General features: G+C 33.5%; 1 protein-coding gene across 1 annotated transcript in view; it reads left to right on the forward strand.

Moving 5' to 3' along the window:
* The window catches only part of CDH18 (cadherin 18), a 312,552-nt gene that overhangs the window by 82,579 nt on the left and 207,542 nt on the right, over positions 1 to 22,431 (forward strand). The window contains exon 3 of the mRNA XM_008689887.2: positions 17,944 to 18,063. Within this exon, the coding sequence (XP_008688109.1) occupies positions 17,944 to 18,063 (120 nt within the window). The remainder of the gene's footprint in view (positions 1 to 17,943; positions 18,064 to 22,431) is intronic.

Consider the following 22,431-nt stretch of genomic DNA (forward strand, 5'->3'; position numbering starts at 1 on the left):
TTCACAGTTTAGCAGAATATGCTATGAGAATGCAGAGAAGGCAGCACAAGAGACCTCCGGGGTATGCAAGTGTTTATCAAGTTATTGTTTCTTGTATATCTATAGTGCTAAGTAGTAGTCATGGAGCCCTCCAAGTAATTGCTGTGTGCTATATTACCGGGGAGAAAAGCAAAATGTGGTTGCATGTTTCTTGTCAGTGAGTAATAATCAGCAGACAAAGTCTGTGGCAATTCTGGATGGCTTAATAAAGAAAGATGCAAAATAGAGTGTTTTTCAATGCATGTTTCAATATGATGTTTTTCTTCACCTCTTTGCATTATGTTGTGTAATTTCAACTATTACGTAGGGAATCATATCCCTCTACAGCAGGGTTTTGCAACCTTGCCACTAAATGACGTAGTAGCCTGGATGAGTCTTTGCTGTGGAAGACTGTCATGGGCCTGGTAGGATGTTCAGCACCTCCCTGAGGTCCGAACATTAGATGTTAGTAGCATCCTTTCTACCACCATCATATTACAGTGTCTTTAGACATTGCCAAATGCTCTTTGGGAAGAGAATGTTTTTTAAAGCATTTCAAAGTAGAAACATGAATTGGAGAATATACTATTTGTTAAATTTATAGTCACTTCCAAAGAGAATCTCATAGTGTTAGATTACTCATATATTTTATGACCAAAAACAACTCTATCTGCCCAGGTCAGCAATTTTCATGATTAATATTAATTGACAAATTCAATTGCACTATATTATGAAAACAGTGAGGTATACCATTGAATAAAGTTAAGTCATTTGTTCTCACAGAACGAAGTGTAACATGTGGCTACTTGAGAGTCATTGTGGCTCTCATTTTTAAAAGAAATCTGCTTCTTGTTATAGTGTTGATTTAGAAAAGGACCATTTGAGTTATGATGAATGACTTGTAAGCTACTGACTGTCACACTGCATTTTTTTTACTCACCTAAAAATTTGATCAAATAAAACAAAATGAACATGTGTGGACAGAATGACATTATAATATTATGGACCTGGATAGGTCCATGAACACACTTGCACACATTTTATCAATGAATGTTTAACATTTTTTCTTTTCTTTTTTCCTCTGGTATGCAGTCCATTATCATGCCAGTCTTTATGATTTTACCACCTCCTAGCAGTTATTCTATACAATAATTGTCTTCTTTGGCCTTTAAACAACTTTAAAGAAGTACTTCTTTAATTTTGATTTAATGCAACTTCATTAAATGTCTAAGTTTTTAGAACTGAATTTTAAGAATATGAAATAAAAAATTAATAATACTGATCATCATGGCACAAAGAGGAAAATAACCATGAGATGAAATTATATGTGCTTTTGGCATCAGCAGTCTAGTGCATGTGTGGCATTTAAGAAATGAAAATAGGATAAGTAGAAATGTACTTGTAAACAGCACTGCCATTCTCAGAAAGGACATTATAAGTGTCTTAAGACATTTAGTGATACTAGAATGTCATATTGTTATAAAAAGCTAGCAAAAGTGTTTTTATCATGTATATTGAGCAATCTCTTTAAAAAAACAATTAAAACAGGGGCGCCTGGGTGGCACAGTCATTAAGCGTCTGCCATTGGCTCAGGGCGTGATCCCGGCTTTCTGGGATCGAGCCCCACATCAGGCTCCTCTGCTAGGAGCCTGCTTCCTCTCCCACTCGCCCTGCTTGTGTTCCCTCTCTCGCTGGCTGTCTCTCTCTGTCAAATAAATAAATAAAATCTTTAAAAAAACCAAAACAATAATTTTAAAATAATAATTTAAGAGGATAATTTTGTCTCTTCTATTTTTATTAAAATGCACCCCAATTTTTGCAATTATAGTCTTCCTTTTACCTAGAATCAGTAGTTTTTAGAAGTTTTAGTTGTTTTGCAGTCACTCTAAATTTTCAAAAAAAATTACTTTATATCCAGCAATTGTTTTGAGAGTAACCATACTAGATTACAATGCAATTTGCCTGAAAGCAAATTTCACATCTTTAATTCATTTTTCACAACAGCATATCTATAAGGAATCATAGAAATTTCTACTTCTTTTCTTCTGTGTATTAATAAAAGGTACCTATGAGTAAAAGTCATTTAATAATATTTAAGCTATTATAACAGACTATAAAAATGACAGATTTTGTTGTTTATGGGAGAGAGAAAAAATATTACATTTTATTAAAATTAACAGTATGTAATTTATAAACTTCAGCTTCAGTAGAGCACTGATTCTTAGTTTGGCATAAAAAGAAAATATATGAAGTTTTACTATATGACCCTTAATAGCTACAAGGTGCCTTGCCCTTGGAGATATATTAAAACATCTTCGTCTTTTTCATGTCTTTGTGCCTCTCCAATCTCTAACTCCCAGGCCTATTTCCACTTGCAGCTATGTTCCTTGTTGCAGAGCAGCAAGAAGACACAGCAGCTGTGCTTACTTTATTGCACTGCTTGTTGGGGGACTGATTTAGTTCTGGCCAAACATCTTGGGAGCTTCACCCTGGATTTCTTCCAGGATTCTAGTAGCCATTTTAAAATCATTACCCTGGGGCAATAACTTCAGAATGAGATAATTTCAATGAAATGAGGCTGACACTGCCATTCTACATGGTAAATTAAAAGTGCGTATTAGGAGTCACATTGGACAAATAATGAAATGAAAATTGAACAAAAATGTCTAAGTTTCATAATTTTTTAATTCTGATAACTTTTCCCTTGTGTCGGTTAGCTAGTGTTTTGTAGCAAATCAACCCACAACCTAGTGGCTCAAAACAGCATCCATTTTACAGTGAACTATAAGAAAGATATAAATTAAGAAAACGATCCCATTTATAAGAACATCAGAAAGAATAAAATACTAAGGAATAAATTTAAGGAGGTGAAAGATCTGTAAACTGAAATCTCTAAAACATTGATAAAATGAACTGAGGAGGACATAAAGAAATGAAGAGGTATTCCATGTTCATGGATTGGAATAATTAATATTGTTTAAATGTCCATTCTATCCAAAGTGACCTACAGATTCAATGCAGTCCCTCACTAAATGTCAGTGGCAGTTTTCACAGAAATAGAACAAACAATACTAATATTTTTATGGAACCTCAAGAGACACCTCATAGCCAAAGTAATCTTGGGAAAAAAGGACAAAGCTGGAGACCTCACATTTCCTGATTCCAAACTATACTACTACAAAGCTATAGTAATCAAAACAGTGTTGTATGGGCATAAAAACAGACACCTAGATCAATGGAATAGAAAAAGAGACCAGAAGTACTCATGTATATATGACCAAGTGTTGACAAAGAAACCAAGAATACATAATGGGGAAAGAATATTCTCTTCAATAAATGGTGTTGGGAAAACTGGACAGCCACATGAAAAACAATGAAACTGGACCATTATTTTACACCATACACAAAAATCAACTGAAATGGATTAAATACCTGAAATTGTAAAACTCCTGAAGAAAGCATGAGGGTGACTTCCTTGACATTGGTCTTTGTAATGATATTTTGGTTATAACACCAAAGGCAAAGAAACAAAAACAAAAACAAGCAACTGGGACTGCATCAAACTAAAAACTTCTGCACAGCAAAGGAAACACTGACAGAATGAAATGGCAACCTATGGAATGGAAGAAAATATTTCATATGGACTCTTAGAGCTGCATTTCAGTAGTATAAAAGTTCAAGTTTCAAGGGTTTTTGAAGAAGAGGCCCAGAAGTTTTGCTGTCTTACTTTTGTTGTATTATTATAACCACATCACTTGAAACCATATTCTGTCAATCTTTACTGAATAATTACATGTTGACACTTTTCACCTTTACTGTCTGGAGGAAAGATTTTTTTTTTTTTTTTTTTTTGAGGAAAGATTTTGAAGAAATATTGCCTCTTAATTTTTGGAACATCATTGTTCTTATATCGGGTAAAAATTTATTATTGCTTCATGAAGTAATGATTAATTTTATTTTCCTATATACTATTAAGTTAGTTGTAAATGCAAAAAAGGCCACATAAGCCAATCCAGTTTCTCATTTTTATTCAATGATAGATATGATTAAACAGATTACATTTTATGCTACTGCTGATTCCTCAGTCTCTTCACTTACTCTTTATGAAAGTAGACTAGACTTGGAATTCCCCTAAGAAAACTGATCAATTTATAATGGAAAATACTTCACTGGGATTTTTTTTTTCATTATAAGATGGACTCATTCGTGAAACTTAAATTTGCATATCATAGTAAAAAATATATTCAAAGAATGATTTTCATGTATGTACCCCTCAGTGTAGGAAATTGAAAGCAATCAGAGTTTTGGCAGTTCTAACATGCAAGTCATGTGCATGTAGTTGTAAAAAATATAAGTGAAACGTCCATAGTGGTCAGTGGAGTATTTTGTTATATAAATTGGCCTTGGAGCTTAACATGTTTCTTGATGGAGATAATGTTTTGTTTTGTTTTGTTTTAAATAAACACAAATTAATTAATATATGCTATTGACCCTATATTTTTACAAAAGTACATACATCGAACTTAAAGTTCGTTAGTTAAAGTTAAAAAATTGAAAATAAATTATGTGTGAAATCACTGAATTAGGGCATATGCTCTTAAAATTCCATTCCCAAAACTCAGACATGCAATAAATTCAACCTCACTTTTCATTGAACTTGACTCCTAATTCTATTATGCATTTCAAATTTCTTTCTTGAGACACCATTTTGGATATTTTTCTTCATTTTCTCAGAGTCACGTACAGAGCAAAGGAACAGTAACCCAGTATAAAGTAAAGGCATAGCAATCACGTATGAAGTGAATGTTCAGTGTTCAGGTATGGAGAGAAGGCTCAGCATGAGGTATGGTAACCCTAGCCATTAGACATAGAGTAAATGCATAGTGATCAGGCGTAGGGAAAATCATAGTGATGAAGAATTAAATAAAAACACTACAATCAGTTACAATTAGAAGGTACAGTGATGAGGCATAGACAGAAGGGAAAGTGATCAGGTAAAGATGGCACAGTGCAGAAGAGGAATACTTGTGCTGTTNTGGATTCCTGCTGCCATCTACCAGGTGTTTCTGTTCCTACTAGTTTTCAGTGATCAGTCCTTGATGGTCATGGCTGCCTATTCTCCCTTCCATTTGCAAGTCCTTTTAGGATCCCCTGAGTTTCTCTTAGCTAAACTTCACTTTCCACCTTAGTAAATCGGAATTATTTTCTTGCTCCCATCCGCTGTTAAGGAGAGAACTCAGAAGTTCAGGTCAGATGCTTTTTTTGCCATTATAAGCTAAATGGCCTCTTAAATCTTCTACTGCCACATCACACTGAAGCACCATGGAATATTGGAGAAGCTGTGCTCCTTCAGAAGATGGCACAACTCTGAAAGCTCATCACATTATCGCATGTATATAGCAACAAACAAACAAAAATAAATATAAGGAAATTTGATGGCTTTGGTTTTATTCAACTGTTTGTGATAATTTGTTACACAGCTATAAAAAATACGACAAACTAGACAAATCTAAATATGTGTCAAAAAGCAATGTGAAATGTCATGTAGCTATTGAAATTATATTTGTTTAGTTGGCATGGAAATATCCATGACATATTACTACTTATAGAAGAAGCTGCAGAGTGTTTTGTGTATTATATGTATAATTACATGATAGACTTTTGAATGAACCAAAATAAAGTTATGGAAAGACATACAAAACACTATTAAGATTATTTTTCTGAAGGGAAATGACAGTGGAGTTGTATTTATTTTTCTTACTAAGATCGTATTGTATTTCTCTCATTTAAAATACCCAGTTTGTCATTGTGGCATAACTTAACCTCTTCTCACTGATATATCTCCCCTTGGTGTATCAAAGAGGATAGTCCAAAAAGAAACCATAAATATTTCAAAAAGAAACCATAACAACAAGATAGAGTAACAAAAATGAGTCAGAGATTCTGAAAATTCCTGGAGCATTGAAAACATTGAAATTGAATGGGGGAAAGAGACAGGCCATATTTATGACCCTAAGAATTAAAGGTGAAAATTGTTCTACCCTTGAAAGCCTTTGTAAATTCACGAACACAGAAGGACCTGGGGAATTCACTCAGGCAACTTAATAAATTAAATATTTATTTATTTATTTATTATTTTATTTATTAACAAAAAAGACTTTTTCAACCTCATCTATACATAGAAGGAAAATGTGTTTTTATTCTATTGTAAAGCCGTTGATGATTTTTTTCCCCTAAGAATAGCTTACATAAGGATATTGGAACACTGGAATGAAGCAGAAAATAGCTTTCACTAAACCAAAATTCCACATCGGAGAGGAACAACAAAAAAGAGTAAAACAGATCTTACCAGTGGGCGAGTATCACAAGGTCCCTTCTTCTCCTCATTTGGGAAACACAAAAGTCCTTGACCTGTGTGGCAACTAAATTTACCCATCTGGCCTCATTTATTTAGATGTAGCATTCCTATTTTAGAGGGATAAGCATCAACTCAATTTCTTTTTTAGCCTTAAAATTTTTCAGCTTTATTGAGTTATAATTAACAAATGGGAATTTTATATATTTAAGATGTACAACTTGATGTTTGATATATATGCATTGCGACACCACCATACTCAAGCTGAGTACATATTCATCACCTCACTTAGTGAATGTTCCTTACCTTCTTCCCTCCTTCCCTCCTTCCCTGTCTCTTTCTCTTTCTTTCTTTCTCTCTGTGGTGAGAATGCAAGATACATATTGTTAGAAAATTTCAAATATACAATATATATATTGTTGTGAACTATAGTCACCATGCTGTTTTCTAAATCTACAGAACTTACTCGTCTTGCATAATTGATATCGTATACTATTTGACCAATATCTCCCCATTTCCCTCACCCCATAGCCTCTGGAAGCTATCATTCTACTCTTTGCTTTATGAGTTTGAATATTTTAGATTCCACATGCAAATAAGATAATGTATTTGTCATTCTATGTCTGGTTATTTTCCTTAGCAAATGACCTCCAGTTTTATCTACATTGTTGCAAATGAAGGATTTCCTTCTTCTTTAAGGCTGAGCAATCTTCCATATATATATATATATATATATATATATATATATGCCATATATATTTTTTCATTCCACATTTTCTTTAGTCATTTGTCTATTGATGGACATTGGGAAATTGAGGTTGTTTCTATATCTTGTCTATTGTAAATAATGCTGCAGTGACATGAGAGTATAGATACGTCTTTCAGATAGTGATTTCATTTACTTTGGATTTTTTTTACATACTCAGAAGTGGGATAACTGGATCATATGATGGTTCTTTTACTTTACTGAGGAAACTTTATACTACTTTTTTATAATGGATACACCAATTTACATTTCCACCAACAGTGTATAATGGTTCCCTTTTCTGCACACCCTTACCAGCACTTCTTATCTTTTATCTTTCTTATAATAGACATTCTAACAGATGAGGTCATATCTCATTGTGCTTTTCATTTACATTTCCCTGATGATTAGTGACATTGAACACCTTTTCATGTGCCCATTAGCCATTTGTATGTCAGTAGTAGACATGGGTGATCAACTGGAAATATTTTACTTTTGTCGTGAGAAATAAAAATGATATGGAAAAACAACAACAACAACAACAAACCCCTGAGTTTTCAACTTGAAGAAATATAAATAAGTACCAAGCAGGAAAACTAATTATTAATTTGAAAACTGACATCAAATTTCCTTGGATAACGAAGAGATTTTAAAATGTAATATAAACAAGATAAATTTTGAAGGACAAATATTTCTCCATATTACAGTTTTGATGAGCAAAGATAGAAGTGAAAAGACAATGCCAACCTGTATAAAAATTCTACTGTAATTCCAGCAGGAAGATTATCAATCAAATATTAGAGAAAATAATTTTTTTCAGATATGAAAGGACTCAGAAAATTTCAGACATGGAAAGACTAGGAAAAATCAACAATCACATCTAGTGCCTAAGCATGAATACACTAGAAATATATATTATGAATTTTAGTAAATTACTAAACTATACAGAATGTCCAGGAAGAAGAGTATATTGGATTTCTAAAAAGAGTAGAAAATATGCTATATGCACTAAGAATTAGAAAATAATTTAATCTTGACACTTGCAACATTCTCATTTTTGTGACAAAGCTTAGAAATACAGGTTTTTTTCATCTTTTCAAGTTATTCAGGTCACATTAACTGATTTTGCAGAGAATACTTTTTTTTTTGTATAATCAAATAGAGCTTATTCTTGATTTTTTAAAATAATTTATGGAAATAAACAAAGACCAACCAAACGATAAAGAGCAAAGGCTATTTATTCAGAGTTTGCTGTATCAAGAGAGTTAACCACAATCGCTTGCATTTTGGCTGAGACTCAAAAGCAGGCAGAAGAGTGGGAGAGGTTTATAGTGGACAAAAGAGAAGGTTTTGAGTATGCCATGATTGGAAACTCTTGTCCTAGAGAAGCTGTAGGTGAGCTACCTAGAAACAGAGCATCCTTAGTGATTGGTTATGAATGCGAGTCTTGCCTTATCTGATTGCTTTTAAGTTGGAAATGGGGAAAAATAGAGAGAAAGTGTAAGTTATTGATCAATTCCTGGTCATTTGGGGCTGAATGTTATTGTTTAACTTCCTGGATTATCGTTAAGGAAGATCGTTTAACCTCCTGCACGTATCATGTATGGAAGATACGTAGTCTGGCTCCTGGGCTGTTATCGTAGTAATAGGCTGATTTCTTGTTATTTTTATGTATGGCCTGGACATTGTCCATTTATATCCAGCCTCTCAAAAGCATAGAAAAATCACAAAAATCATGTTTTTGGAGAGGAAGAACATAATATAATGTATACTACAATGACTTAAAACATGTAACCGACAAAAATTGTAAGTAAAAAGATGGTAAATAATATATATTTCCTTAAAAATCATTAAGGACATATTTGCTGCCTAAAATCATTGAAGCAAAATATAGAAATTTAATTAACCATTTTATCCATAGTGATAAAAGTAACTAACATAACTAAAATTAATAATGTAATTAAATTGTGTGATGGGAGAGGTGTTGGGAGATAATTTTGATGCAGCGAGTTCTTCATTTTCAATTATGGTATACCAATGAACACTTTTCCATTGTGATACAATCAAAATTTTAAATTATAATGAAAAAAGAAGCAGTAGGGCAAAAGTTGGTACACTCAAACAGTGATTCTGGTGAGAATAGGCATAGGAACTAAGATGTAAAAAGTCTTCTAAGTATATGTATATATGGTTTAGTTGTAATTTAATTTATTTTTGACTACCTTAAAAATATATAGACTGTGCTACTATGCTATTTTAGAAATCCATTTTCCCAGTTAATTGGTTAAAATAAATAAATTGGAGTTTTTTTTTTTTAAAGATTTTATTTATTTATTGGACAGAGATAGAGACAGCCAGCGAGAGAGGGAACACAAGCAGGGGGAGTGGGAGAGGAAGAAGCAGGCTCATAGCGGAGGAGCCTGACGTGGGGCTCAATCCCGGAACGCCGGGATCACGCCCTGGGCCGAAGGCAGACGCTTAACCGCTATGCCACCCAGGCGCCCCTAAATTGGAGTTTTTTACTCAATGATTGAAGTTAGTGATTGTATGTCACTTGTCTGTGTCTGTATATATAAATATGATGATGTTATATAAATATGTCTATATAATATACAGTGTATGTATTATGAATATATACTATAATCTTTTAGTAAACTCTTCTGAACTTTTATTGACAACTTTGTGAACAAACAAGGACAAAATATTTTTATCCTTGTATTCAATTTTGTGTTGTCTTTTCTTTTTTTGGCTTTTGGTTTTGTTTCTGCTTCTGTTTTTGCTACTGAATGAAAATTCAGCTGAAATAATATTCCATTATTCAAAACAATGCTGAATTTGGTAATTTTTAAAATTTTTTTCAGATAGAATATTCTCCAAACAGTGAAAATTAAAGCAATTCATAGACACAATTTCTAATTTTTGATAAGAAACTGATAATAAATCAGCCATAGTTCAAGGACTTAATTATCACACATGATAAATTAAAGAAATAACTGGGGAGTACTTTGAGAAGTATTGAAGTTTTCAATTATGTGTGTGTGTGTGTATATATATATATATATATATGAAATTTTCACACATATATGAAAATTTTCTTCTTAAAAAACATTTTCTCTTAAAATCTCATAATTTTATTTTGCATACAATGAATGACTCTCCGTATGATGTTTGTCAGATTCCAATATGTTGACAAATTTAAAGTTTGAATGTAAAAAACACATAGATTTTCATTTAAAAATACTAACTATATTAGAATCAAGTACAGAACCTAACCTTTCTATTTGGTAAAGTATAGTCATTACTCAGAAAAGCAATGAAGGATAGTTGGGGAGAAACCTGTTAATACCTTCCTTATCACAGAGTTTTAGCAGGAAAATAAAATCCACTGCCAGTTAGATCAAGAACAGGAATTACAAATGTGGAATAAGTTACAAAAATGAAAGAAGAAATGAAAAACCAAGTCGTGGACCATAAAGCAACTAGGGAAGGAGTTTAGTATCCCTAGGGTGGGAAGACTAGTGTTACCTGACCATAGGTGCTAGGCTTTATTGCATGGACCCATGGAATAAGGCAGCTCAGAGGGAGCTAGAACCGTTGCAGAAAAGCAGACACTGCCAGAGATACCACCTAAGCCGAAAGAGAGAGGGAGGGTGGAGGGCAGGTAGACAGAGACAGAGGTAGACACATCTTTCTTTTCTGTATTGTAATTTTCCTCTAGCATCTGCTCTGTTTAGTTGGTAAGGAAGGCTGCAGAAGAGCATGACAGTATTGTCAGTATCTGGAGAATGCTTCGCCTAACTGTTCTACTACACACCTTTGTTTTACAAGACACATATAATGACTTGGCTTTTGGCCAGGTTGACAGAGGGTTGAAATATAACACAACCTCTCCCCAAATAGATGCACTTGGACTGCCATTACATACCATGAAGGAAACATACATGCACACAAAAAGGTGGAAGATATTGTAACTACTAAACTGAATGGATCTCTTAAACTCCATCCTGACTGGTTGGAGAAATAGAGTAGAGAGGAAAGAATGTCACATATCAAAATAGATAGGATGAGGCTCGGATTCTGCATTTTCCTATTGTCAACTATGCAACCTTTTGAACCTCAGTACCCCCATCTGTAAAATAGCATTAAATGTAATTTTCTCAATAAATTAATGTCTTTATTAAATTGAAAGGCATATAGCGAGTGTTTTTCACATCATTGTGTGTTACTTCCTTGATTAATTTTTTTTTCTATTTAAGGACTAAAATGCAAAATTTACTTGAATAATGTGAAATTTTACACTATGCAGTTCCATAAAAGGGATCTAATTGAAAATACGCAGAACTTAATGATAGCCATGATTTAAAATACATGGATACAACAGTGACTTTTGCTCTAGTACTAGATGTTTCAGAAGTGTTCTTGCAGAAGGATTTTTTTCTTATAAATTCAATGACTCCTGGGTGAATACTCAAAGCTTTATCAAATGACACAATGACTGGAATCCTGTGTTATTTCTCTGTTGGTGAAATTACAGTCCTCCTGTGTAGAATGAAATTTAAGTTCTATCTTGATGACTATTGCTTTTTCCCAATCCCTGGGAAAGTCTTCTGAGAATTAAGCCCTACGAGATTCCTTCAGAGAGATATTCTCTGCCTTCATACATCTTCAGCTTATTTTTACTCAAAAGTTCTTGCTCAACATTGATTCACTTGAGATTTTCACGGAGCTGTGAACCCTGACAAGTCATGCGTAACGATTTGCAATCTCAGAGAATATTTGCTTATATTAAAATGCCTTATTAAATATTTCGTGTTGGTCTTTAGAGACTTTCAAGAAAGTCCACTCTTTCTGCTTCTCCATTGATATGTAACTTTCCAAACGCATGCTATTTATAAAGCGTAGTACAAAAAGAAACCAAATGAAAAGAGTGACACAGGGCAATTCCCAAAGGGAACTGGGCTTAAGTTTTATTGTAGAAAAGATATCTTGAAAGCTTTTTCAAGTACTTTAATCTTTTTTTCAGATTTGTATAAAACATCAGCTGAAAGGTACTAATCCCTAGCATGGAAACAGCTACGTGTGTGCCACAGGAAATATTTAACTTGAAAATATGGTGCACTGAGTAGCCAATTAAACTTTAAAAGACAATGTTTCTGTGGTTGTTTTTCATGGGAAATTGTTGTAAAAATTAAGAAAGCTTATAAAACACTTGAAAAGTTTTCTTTGATGAGAAGCTAGTTACATAGAGAAGGGGCTACTGGTTTAATATGTATTGACCAAATGTATATAATAATTTCCAGAAAAAATTAGATTATTTTAATATTCTAGTATAATAATGGACTTTTTGGCATTACTTCATATATTTTTATTTGTAAATCTAGCATTATAAAGAAAAATAATTTTCTCTTTTCTTCTATGTATACAATTAGGGCACATAGCATGAAGAAAGGAATTTAATTGTCTAATGTGGGATACCCTTCTCAGAATAGATAAATACTGATTTTTTTTTCCTCTTAAACATTTAACCAGAAATAGAAATCTTCATTAACATAACTAATTCATCTTGTTAATTTACTTAAAAATGCCAAGTTATATCACTAGTAGTGCCTACTGTTTAAAAAAACCAAATACCATTAATTTCTACCTAATTTAATTTTATCAACTTGTGAAGTTAACTTTTTATTTTATCTCATTTACAATATAACTGGCATCAAACAGCAAAAGGAATCATCCATCATTTTATTGTGAATTGTAACTTTAGACTCTTGTCCAGATTCAGTTAAAGAACACCTGTAAATTCTGAGAATAAATGTAATTTCTTTCCACTGCAACTGTAACACATTTTATTAGTTTGCTAAGGCTCCTGTACCAAAGTACCACAAGCCCAGTAGCTTAAACAACAAAAATCTTTGTCTCCCTCTTCGGAAAGCCAGAAGTCTGAGGTGGAAAGTGTCAGCAGGGTTATGTGTCCTCCTAAAGTACTGGAAAAGGGTTTGTCCCAAGCCTTTCCTTTAGCTTCTAGTGGTTTGTTGGCAATTCTTGACTTTCCTTGGTTTGTAGAGGAATCACTCTGATCTCTGTCTTCATCTTCACATAGAGTATTCTGTGTGTGTGTAGGAGTGTGTTTCCAAATTTCCTATTTTTATAAGGACACCAGGCATATTAGAGTAGGGGCCCAAACTACTCTAGTTTGACCTTATCTTGATTAATTACTTCTGCAATGATCCTATTTCCAAGTAAGATCGTCTTGATGTACTGGAGTCTAGATCTTCAACACATGGACTTTGAAGGGAAACAATTCAACCCCTAACACATACCCTGAAGAGTTCTATTTTTTAAAATTATTATCTATTTTTAATGAAAAAAAGCCTTTCTTTAAAGATTTTATTTATTTATTTGAGAGAAAGAGAGGGAGAGCACAAAGGGAGAAGACTCCCTGCTGAGTAGGGAGCCCAATGCGGGTCTTGATCCCAAGACCCCGAGATCATGACCTGAGCCAAGGCAGATGCTTAACCGACTGAGCCACCCATGTGCCCCAAAACCTTTTTTCCCCTAATGTTAAAGAACTTCTAAAAGCACTAATCATTCTTAAAATGTTGCCATCTAGGCTTCAAGTCAGTAAGAATGTCAGATATCTATATATTTTTTTCTTTTGGCCTCAAACCCTCTTACCAATTCTCCTTAGTAAGAAATCCTAGAACAGTTGGCCAAGGGACTTATCTTCCATCCCTGCTCTTTATTTTTACCCTCACTGTGTTCAAGGGGCAGCCTGACTTTCGGCTGGGCTGTGCTGTAGGTATGCACGTGCTCCCTTCAACCAGCAATCTGTGAACTCAACGTGGTGGCCTGATGCCTTCAGATGCCATCAACGTAGAATGATAGAGATCATTTGCTCTACCTTTCTTCACACAAAACAAATAGAATTGCCAAATACCTGTGAGACCTACTATGTAGAGATATGTAACTGTTAGTGACCATACATTTTGACCAGGGCAGAGAGTTAATATATTGTCTTTTTCTCTCCTGGATCCCTTCTCTGTTCACTTCTCAGGGCTACTTTCAACCATCACTTAGTCAACACCACGAGGCTACCTTTTTTCTTTTCTTTTTTCCTTTTCTTGTTCTTCCTTTCCTTGTCACTCCATTCATGCCTTTCAGCTTTCACTTGACAAGGATGGACTTTTATAGACACTTTAAGCCAAGCAGAACAATGTTTTTGGATGTCATTTTGTCATGTGGTGATGCAGCCTGTGACCACAAAGAAGGTGTGATCTTGCACTGTTTTTCTTTCTCAGCTTTCTCTATAGAATGGTGCTTGGGGACTATTTTTAAGATGTTAAAAATAATTTAAACCTAAATAACTTGCAAAGCCAGAGAAAATTTTAAAAACTGAAGGTTTTATAAGTGTGGCTTCTTAAAAGATGACCATTATTTTAATGCTTTCTATCTATACTGTTCTCTCTTTCCCGAATCGCAGTGATCCTTGTATATGACCAGTACGATCAGCATTTTCCCAATCGGATCAAACATTTGACTGATAAATTTTAAAACACTTCAGCCACAATATAGGCTTTTTACACTTTTTAGAGCTTTGTCTGGGCACCGACTACAGATTTAATTTTCGTCAATGTGCTATCAACATAAATGCCTCCTAAACCAACTTTTATTTGTAGATGTTTACCTACTGATATTCTCTGAACAGGTGGAGAGATGAATGTGAGGTATGGAACAAATGTTGTGACATCACAGAACAAGTCCTTGAAACTCTGTTTATAAACATAATAATAATAATTAGACATAGGAGTGTAAGAGGTAGTGTACATTTAGCTAACTCTCCAAAGTTTAATCAAGCCAGAAAATGTAGTGCATTATATAATGAGAAAAATCATGGTACATACACAAGCCTAAATAAAAAGAAATTAAAAAAAAAAAATCTCAGAACGGAATATCATTGAGGCAAGAAAACAGTCTTTTTTTTTATTTCAATTTTTAATTTTGAGATCATAGGTTCACAGGCTGTCATGGGAAATGATATGGAGGGATTCTTTGTATCCTCACTCCGTTTTTCTCCATGGTAACATCTTAAAAAATTATCATCTTGCAAAACGATAAAAAAAAATCATGGCCTGAAAATCGAAATTATTTAATCTACCAATCTTGTTTAGATTTCCCTAGTTTTACTTGTGTGTGTGTTTAGTTCTTTTTTTTTAAAATTTTTTTTATTATATTATGTTAGTCACCATACAGTACATCCCCGGTTTCCGATGTAAAGTTCGATGATTCATTAGTTGCGTATAACACCCAGTGCACCATGCAATACGAGCCCTCCTTACTACCCATCACCAGTCTGTCCCATTCCCCCAGCCCCTCCCCTCTGAGGCCCTCAGTTTGTTTCTCAGGGTCCATAGTCTCTCATGCTTCATTCCCCCTTCTGATTACCCCCCCTTTCTTTATCCTTTTCTTCCCCTACCGATCTTCCTAGTTCTTATGTTCCATAGATGAAAGAAATCATATGATAATTGTCTTTCTCTGCTTGACTTATTTCACTTGTGTGTGTGTTTAGTTCTACATAATTTATCACAGGTGTATGTTCATGTATCACATACCGTAATCAAAATACTGAACAATTCTAACATCATGTTGCTCTTTTATAACCAGTCTCCCCTATCTCTATCTCCTCCCCCTCAACCTGGCAAGTACAAATTTGTTATCAATTTCTAAAATGTCATTATTTTAAGAACATTAAATAAATGGGATCATATAATATATCACCTTTTGGGACTGGCTTTTTTCCACTGGGTATAATTTGCTGAAGATTCATCTAAATTGCTGTATGTATCAACAGCCTGTTTATTTTTATTGCTGAATAGTATTCCATACTATCAGTGTACTGCAGTCTGTTTAACCATTTTTCCAGTCAAGTACATCTGGGTCATTTCCAGTTTGTGGCTACTACAAATAGTGTTGCTGTGAATATCTATGAATATTTACAAACACAGTTTTATGTGGACATATGTTTGCATTACTTTTGCATAAATGCTCAAAACTATAATTTGCTGGGTTGTAAGCTAAATGTGTGTTTGATTTTATAGTAATCTGCTTAATGTACATTTCCACCTGCAGTGTACAAGTGACCTAGTTTCTCAGTATTCTTGCCAGCAGGTAGTGTCACCATTGTGTTTTATTATTCATTATTAGAGATTTCTTTTAGACATCATGCAGTCCTCCCCTTCTGAGTGTACGCAATTACTAATCATATTTCTGCTTATAATCTCGATATAAAAATATTATGTAGAGGCCAGAATCTTAACATATTATTAAAAGTCCATGTACATTTATAATCTGCTAATAAGGATCATCAGGTAAAGAAGGCATACTAATTCTATTAAGTTTTCTGGGATGCCTTGAAGACAAAGAACAAGCTCTGTTTAAAGTCACATCTGCATTTCAACACAGGAGTTAAAATCTTTGTGGTTAAACAAATATTAGACCCTTAATAAGTGTGCCGTCCCTTAATAATTGAAGTACTTATTAAAACTAAAGACTGTTGTTAGTGCTTCCATAGTCAAGCACAAAATGAATGCAGAATTTCATACAGATTTACTGATTGTGGAAATATTTTTGTTTGCTACATAACCTGAATTAGTAGGTACAATTTTTCTAGTTAGGCAGAATAAAATATCAAGTATGCATTATTAGATGATTCATCAAGTACATTTCATGAATAAATGAGAGCTCTTAACCCACTAAATTTACAGTGGAGTTATATAACCCTTAATAGATGGTTGTCTTGTTATACCTAGATCAGTTTTCATTTGGGCATAACTGAAATATGGTATAAATGTACCTAATTATGCAAATAGTATTTGCAAGATATAAACATAAAAGAAATCAGCATAATACAGCCACTAATTTTACCTCAAAATACAGTATTTTAAAGTTTATAAATTCCTTTAAAGTACACTTTAATTTTCAAAAATCCAGTGTAATAAGCATATTCTGATACCCATTGTAGAAAGGTGATTATGGTGGTACTATATAGAAGAACCTAAAAGACTGAGAACTGAGCCTTGCAGACCAGTTAGGAGACTCATTAGTAGTCCATGTAAGAAATAAAAATGTCATAAATGATGGAAAATGGTTTGTGCTATTTTGATGCCATTGATAATTTAATGTCAACCCACCTGCATTCCCCCCTAATCACAAACCATGCCCCCTCCCATTTTCTGAATAGGTATATAACATGCAATGTATGCTTTCACCCTACTTTACCTTTACCCCAAGTCGAACACCAGTTTGATTCTTTTTTTTTTTTTAAGATTTTCTTTATTTATTTGATAAAGAGAGAGACAGCCAGTGAGAGAGGGACCACGAGAAGGGAGAGTGGGAGAAGAAGAAGCAGGTTCCAGTGCAGCAGGGAGCCCAGTGTGGGGCTTGATCCCAGGTCACTGGGATCACACCCTGAGCTGAAGGCAGACGCTTAATGACTGAGCCACCCAAGTGACCCCACCAGTTTGATTCTTGATCATCAGTCCAACCTAACCCTGATTATGTGAGTGTCTGAAGAGGCCTTCCATGGTGTTATTGGCACATACAAAAATATAAAATATTGGAGATCAAATATTTTCTTTTGGCCTCTCATCTGGAACAGTTGTTGGCAGGGGAAAAAAGCAAGGGCTATGTCTGACAGATACATCGAAGAATTAAATTTCGTAGGATACATCTATTATAGCGTTCCATAGGTATGTCATCGTAACTTTTTTCTGTGTACAAGTCACGTGCTAAATGTTACCGCACACTAAAATTTGTTTTCCTGAATGCACAGGTACCTCTGTTCTACAGGTGACAGCTACTGATGCAGATGACCCTACCTATGGAAACAGTGCCCGCGTGGTGTACAGTATTCTCCAGGGACAACCCTACTTCTCCGTAGATCCTAAAACAGGTTAGTGCATTTTTGTATAATTTGTGTGAATGTGCACTGGAATGAAAGAAAGCAATGTTTTTATTTCTGTGTCTTCTTCCACAACAGACGTTGTTGTTTTAGCACATTTTAAAATGCCCTCGCTTTTTCTAACATGAGGTGATTGAATAATTGGAGATAAATTCACTGTTTCCCTTAATATTTGGATTATCCATCATTTATACTGGTAAAATTTCCTCATCTTTGCAGATCTCTGTATCAATTACTTTCTGCTTAAAACAAATGTGGACTATTATATCCAATGAGATTTTCAAGTGTATCGTTTGTTGTGTTTACATATTAGGTTTAATTCTTTTCCAAAGATGGTAAATAATTTATTGAGCGTTTCCATAGTTTATTTGAATTTGATTGTCACATAAGTTGTTACATATTACACTGAGGTAATTGTTATGTCTTGAACTGATGTTTTTTTCCTAATGATAAAATTCCTCAGTCTTTAAATATTGCATTATGTAAGAGAAATTAACTGAGAGTAAAGACAAAAACATATTTTTTTAGGAAAAAATAGAATTCTCTCTTTCCTCTCTTTTTTCTGTCCAAAACAATCATATCATATTATGTGATATCAAAGTGGGAATGGAGGATACTCAATACTGCATTATAGGATTATGTTCAGCGGAATAATCTAAAAACCACAGAAGCTCATGGTCCCATTGGCAAATAATTTGTTAACAACAAACTGACTGAACATAAACCCATTTTGAAAGTAGCTACATGTTGAGTAAGAAATGAATTTCAAGTTTTACTAATAATTTCAATGATATACATAATCATGAGACACAGATGAGAGAGATCCAGGATAATCCAGAGGTTCCAAGGTCCTTTCTAGTTACATTAGATTTATTCTGAATCAGATTAACATGTGGGATTATCAAGTAATAGGCTCAGCCATATAACACAGAAGAAAGCCATGTTTGGTTGTAAATATCCTCTTATACTCCCATAATTACATAGCATACAAAACATTTTTCAAGGAACCCTGCTTCATAAGTTTATAGGTTCCAGGTTTATTTGCCATTATCTTAGAAAAGGTATATCCAACTGAAAAGATGCTAGCATACTCTCGGTAGTTAATATCATTTGAATGCTAAGAGTATTATCATTATTATGTTTCCAAGAGGAATCTGCCAGCTTATTGTCTTCTTTCTCTCCCTGGTGTTCTCCAACACATAAGTACACAGGACGAGAATAGAGGCCAACCATACTGCTTAACTTCTTAACTATCATCATTTATGAAGAAAGTAATGAACATATATAAATAGGTAAAAGGAGAATACATGTATACATACATGCATTTTAATTATAAGATAAATTATATATAATTAAATGAAGTAAAAAATAATCAGGAGATGATAAAAAGTAATATAATGTGAGCTAAAATGATTATCAGGTAGGCAAGTTCTTTTAGTACCAAGATAGTATTAAATATTCAAAAATAAAAATGTAAATTAATATGTAGTCAAAGCTCTAGGATGAAAATATACATATATCATATACATTGTTACTCTGGTAGGAGGGTTTAGAATTAGTTGAAAAAAAGCTTTTTATTGAAATATAGTTGACATATTACATTATATAAATTTAAGGTGTACCATGTATTTGATACATTTTTATATTGTAATAATATTGCCATTATGGCCATAAAAAATCTTAAGACAAAAGAAAATGATCATTTAATATTGGTGTTGCTCATTTTGTTCTATTTTCCCAATAAACATGATAGTTTTATATATGAAATACATGTTTCTCATTTTATTTACTTATTTTTAAAGATTGTATTTATTTATTTGAGAGAGAAGGAGAGAGTGATAGTGAAAGTGAAAGCACGAGCAGTTGGGAGAGGGAGAAGCAGAATCCCCACTGAGCAGGGAGCCAGACGTGGGACTGGATCCCAGGACTCTGGGATCATGACCAGAGCCAAAGGCAGATCCTTAATGACTGAGCCACCCAGGCGCTCCTATATTTCTCATTTTAAATATGCATCTCTTGGAGCACCTGGGTGACTCAGTCAGTTAAGTGTCTGACTCTTGATTTTGGCTCAGGTCATGATATCAGGGTTGTGAGATCAAGCCTCTCATTGGGCTCCATGCTGAGAGTGGAGCTTGCTTAAGATTCTCTCTCTCCCTTGGCCCCTTCTCCCCCCACTTGCGCATTCTCTCTCTCCATAAATAAATAAATAAATAAATAATAAAAAATAAAATAAAATAAAATAAAACAAAATCAAATACAATAAAATAAAAACAAATAAGCATCTCCCTAGAGGAAAGAAACAAGAATACTATTCTTCAATTACCACACACAGCCACAAATGTGCAAAACACACATGGCTTTAGTCCACTTACTTCCTATGCATAGCCAAATATTTATAAGTATTATACTTACTAGAATATTGTTATTATATAGACAACATATACAGATTTTTAAAAATTTCCATACACTCTGAATTTGTTAAAAAAGAAATACCAATTCTATATGTATATGTGTGTCTGAGTGTCTGTGAATGTTTGCACGTGTTTGTTTGAATACTTGTGCATTTGCATTTGTGTGCATGGGTACTTTGGGTGGATAAAGCACGCCACTGAGGACAAGATTTGACTAGTGTTGGACTCTGCTGTAGTTCGTGCTTTAGTGAAAAAAGTATATCAGTAACATAATATTAAAATAAAAACTGCATTTGGTTATACATGTTTATCATAGGTTAATTTAGTACTACATTAAAAGTAAATATAAATTATCTGAAACATACATAAGCTGCTATTCAAGTACTGCTCTATGATATTGCTGTTACATTCCTTTGCTCCTTTAAGCAAGATGATTAAATACAAGTATACCTCCATGTTGATATATTTTAATTTCAATATTATATTGACAGAAGCATCATAAGAATCTATGAATATATATCCTAATATATTCTTTAAATATTCCAGTACCTTAGATAGCTGTTTGTAGAAAGTGCTAAGATGAATTACAAAACAAATTGTTCATTATTCTCTTCAGTAAGGCATTATTGGTAATTTATGCTTAAAAATATATTATTGTGCAATTAAACATCCTCAAAACTAATGAATTTAGTGGACATTGTGCTTAAAATGACTGGAACTAAATACAAATGTGCTGAAAACTAAAGGATCAGTTGCTACGGATAAGATGTTATATAAGAAGTGTTGAGATAATGGTTACTTAGAATAGTACATTTTCATAGTATCATTTTTATTCTACCTCTGACTTGGCATGATTCTATTTCAAATTGTCTACGGTAACTTTCAATGAAGGTTAATTATACTGTAGGAACTTCTGTGCCCAAATAAAGTTGTGAGTGCTCATGGTTAAAATCAGAACTTTGGGTTGCCTTGTTTTTATTACGTTTAAAGATACATTTGGTACTCACCATGGTTGGCCAAAGATGAGTTGCCCATGAAACCTTGCTGCCTATTATAAAAACCATCTATGAATTGCTGTATCCAGAGAAATGAATTATGTTGCTCTTGAGTTCCTATACTATTCATAACTGGTTTAATAAGGTCTGTATTGTTTTACACTGAAACTTTGTTAATCCGTATGATGAAACATAAGTCTTGTGAATCATTTATTGTTTTAAATAAGTTTGGTTGAGTTAACTATGTCATGATATTTGCTTAAGTATAACAACGAAAGAGGAGTGCCCATTAAAAAGTGATATTTAAACGTTATGATTTAAAAGATGTAGAAAACTATGAAAGAATAAACTAAAGGAGACAATGAAATATGAAAGACCTAATATTTCTGTCCAGATTCATGTAGAAAAACATGTGAATGTAAGCTAAATGAGTATTTTTCTATATGAAGATACTGATTTTAATTCATAACAACGAAAGAGGAGTGCCCATTAAAAAGTGATATTTAAACGTTATGATTTAAAAGATGTAGAAAACTATGAAAGAATAAACTAAAGGAGACAATGAAATATGAAAGACCTAATATTTCTGTCCAGATTCATGTAGAAAAACATGTGAATGTAAGCTAAATGAGTATAATTCTATATGAAGATACTGATTTTAATTCGGCAAGAGAAAACTTTCAGAGTTAGTAAGTGAAGTAAAAATTTTCATGTTCATGGAAACAATTAACCCTAAGCAAGGCGTGTTAAGGAAGGCTGGTAAGTGAGAAAGCCGGGGGAAATGGTCAGAGAACCAAAGTCAAGAAATCTGGGCTAATCCTAATCCAGTAATAGACTGCGACTGCATTAAAAATAAATCAATATATTCAAGGTTTCTATGCCTCTTTAGAGTCTATGAAATTTCTGTCAGGTGGTGACAGTAGAAGCTGAATGACTGAGGTGCTTTTAAAAAA

Source organism: Ursus maritimus, unplaced genomic scaffold (assembly GCF_017311325.1).
Source record: "Ursus maritimus isolate PB19 unplaced genomic scaffold, ASM1731132v1 scaffold_15, whole genome shotgun sequence".
NCBI classification, from domain to species: domain Eukaryota; kingdom Metazoa; phylum Chordata; class Mammalia; order Carnivora; family Ursidae; genus Ursus; species Ursus maritimus.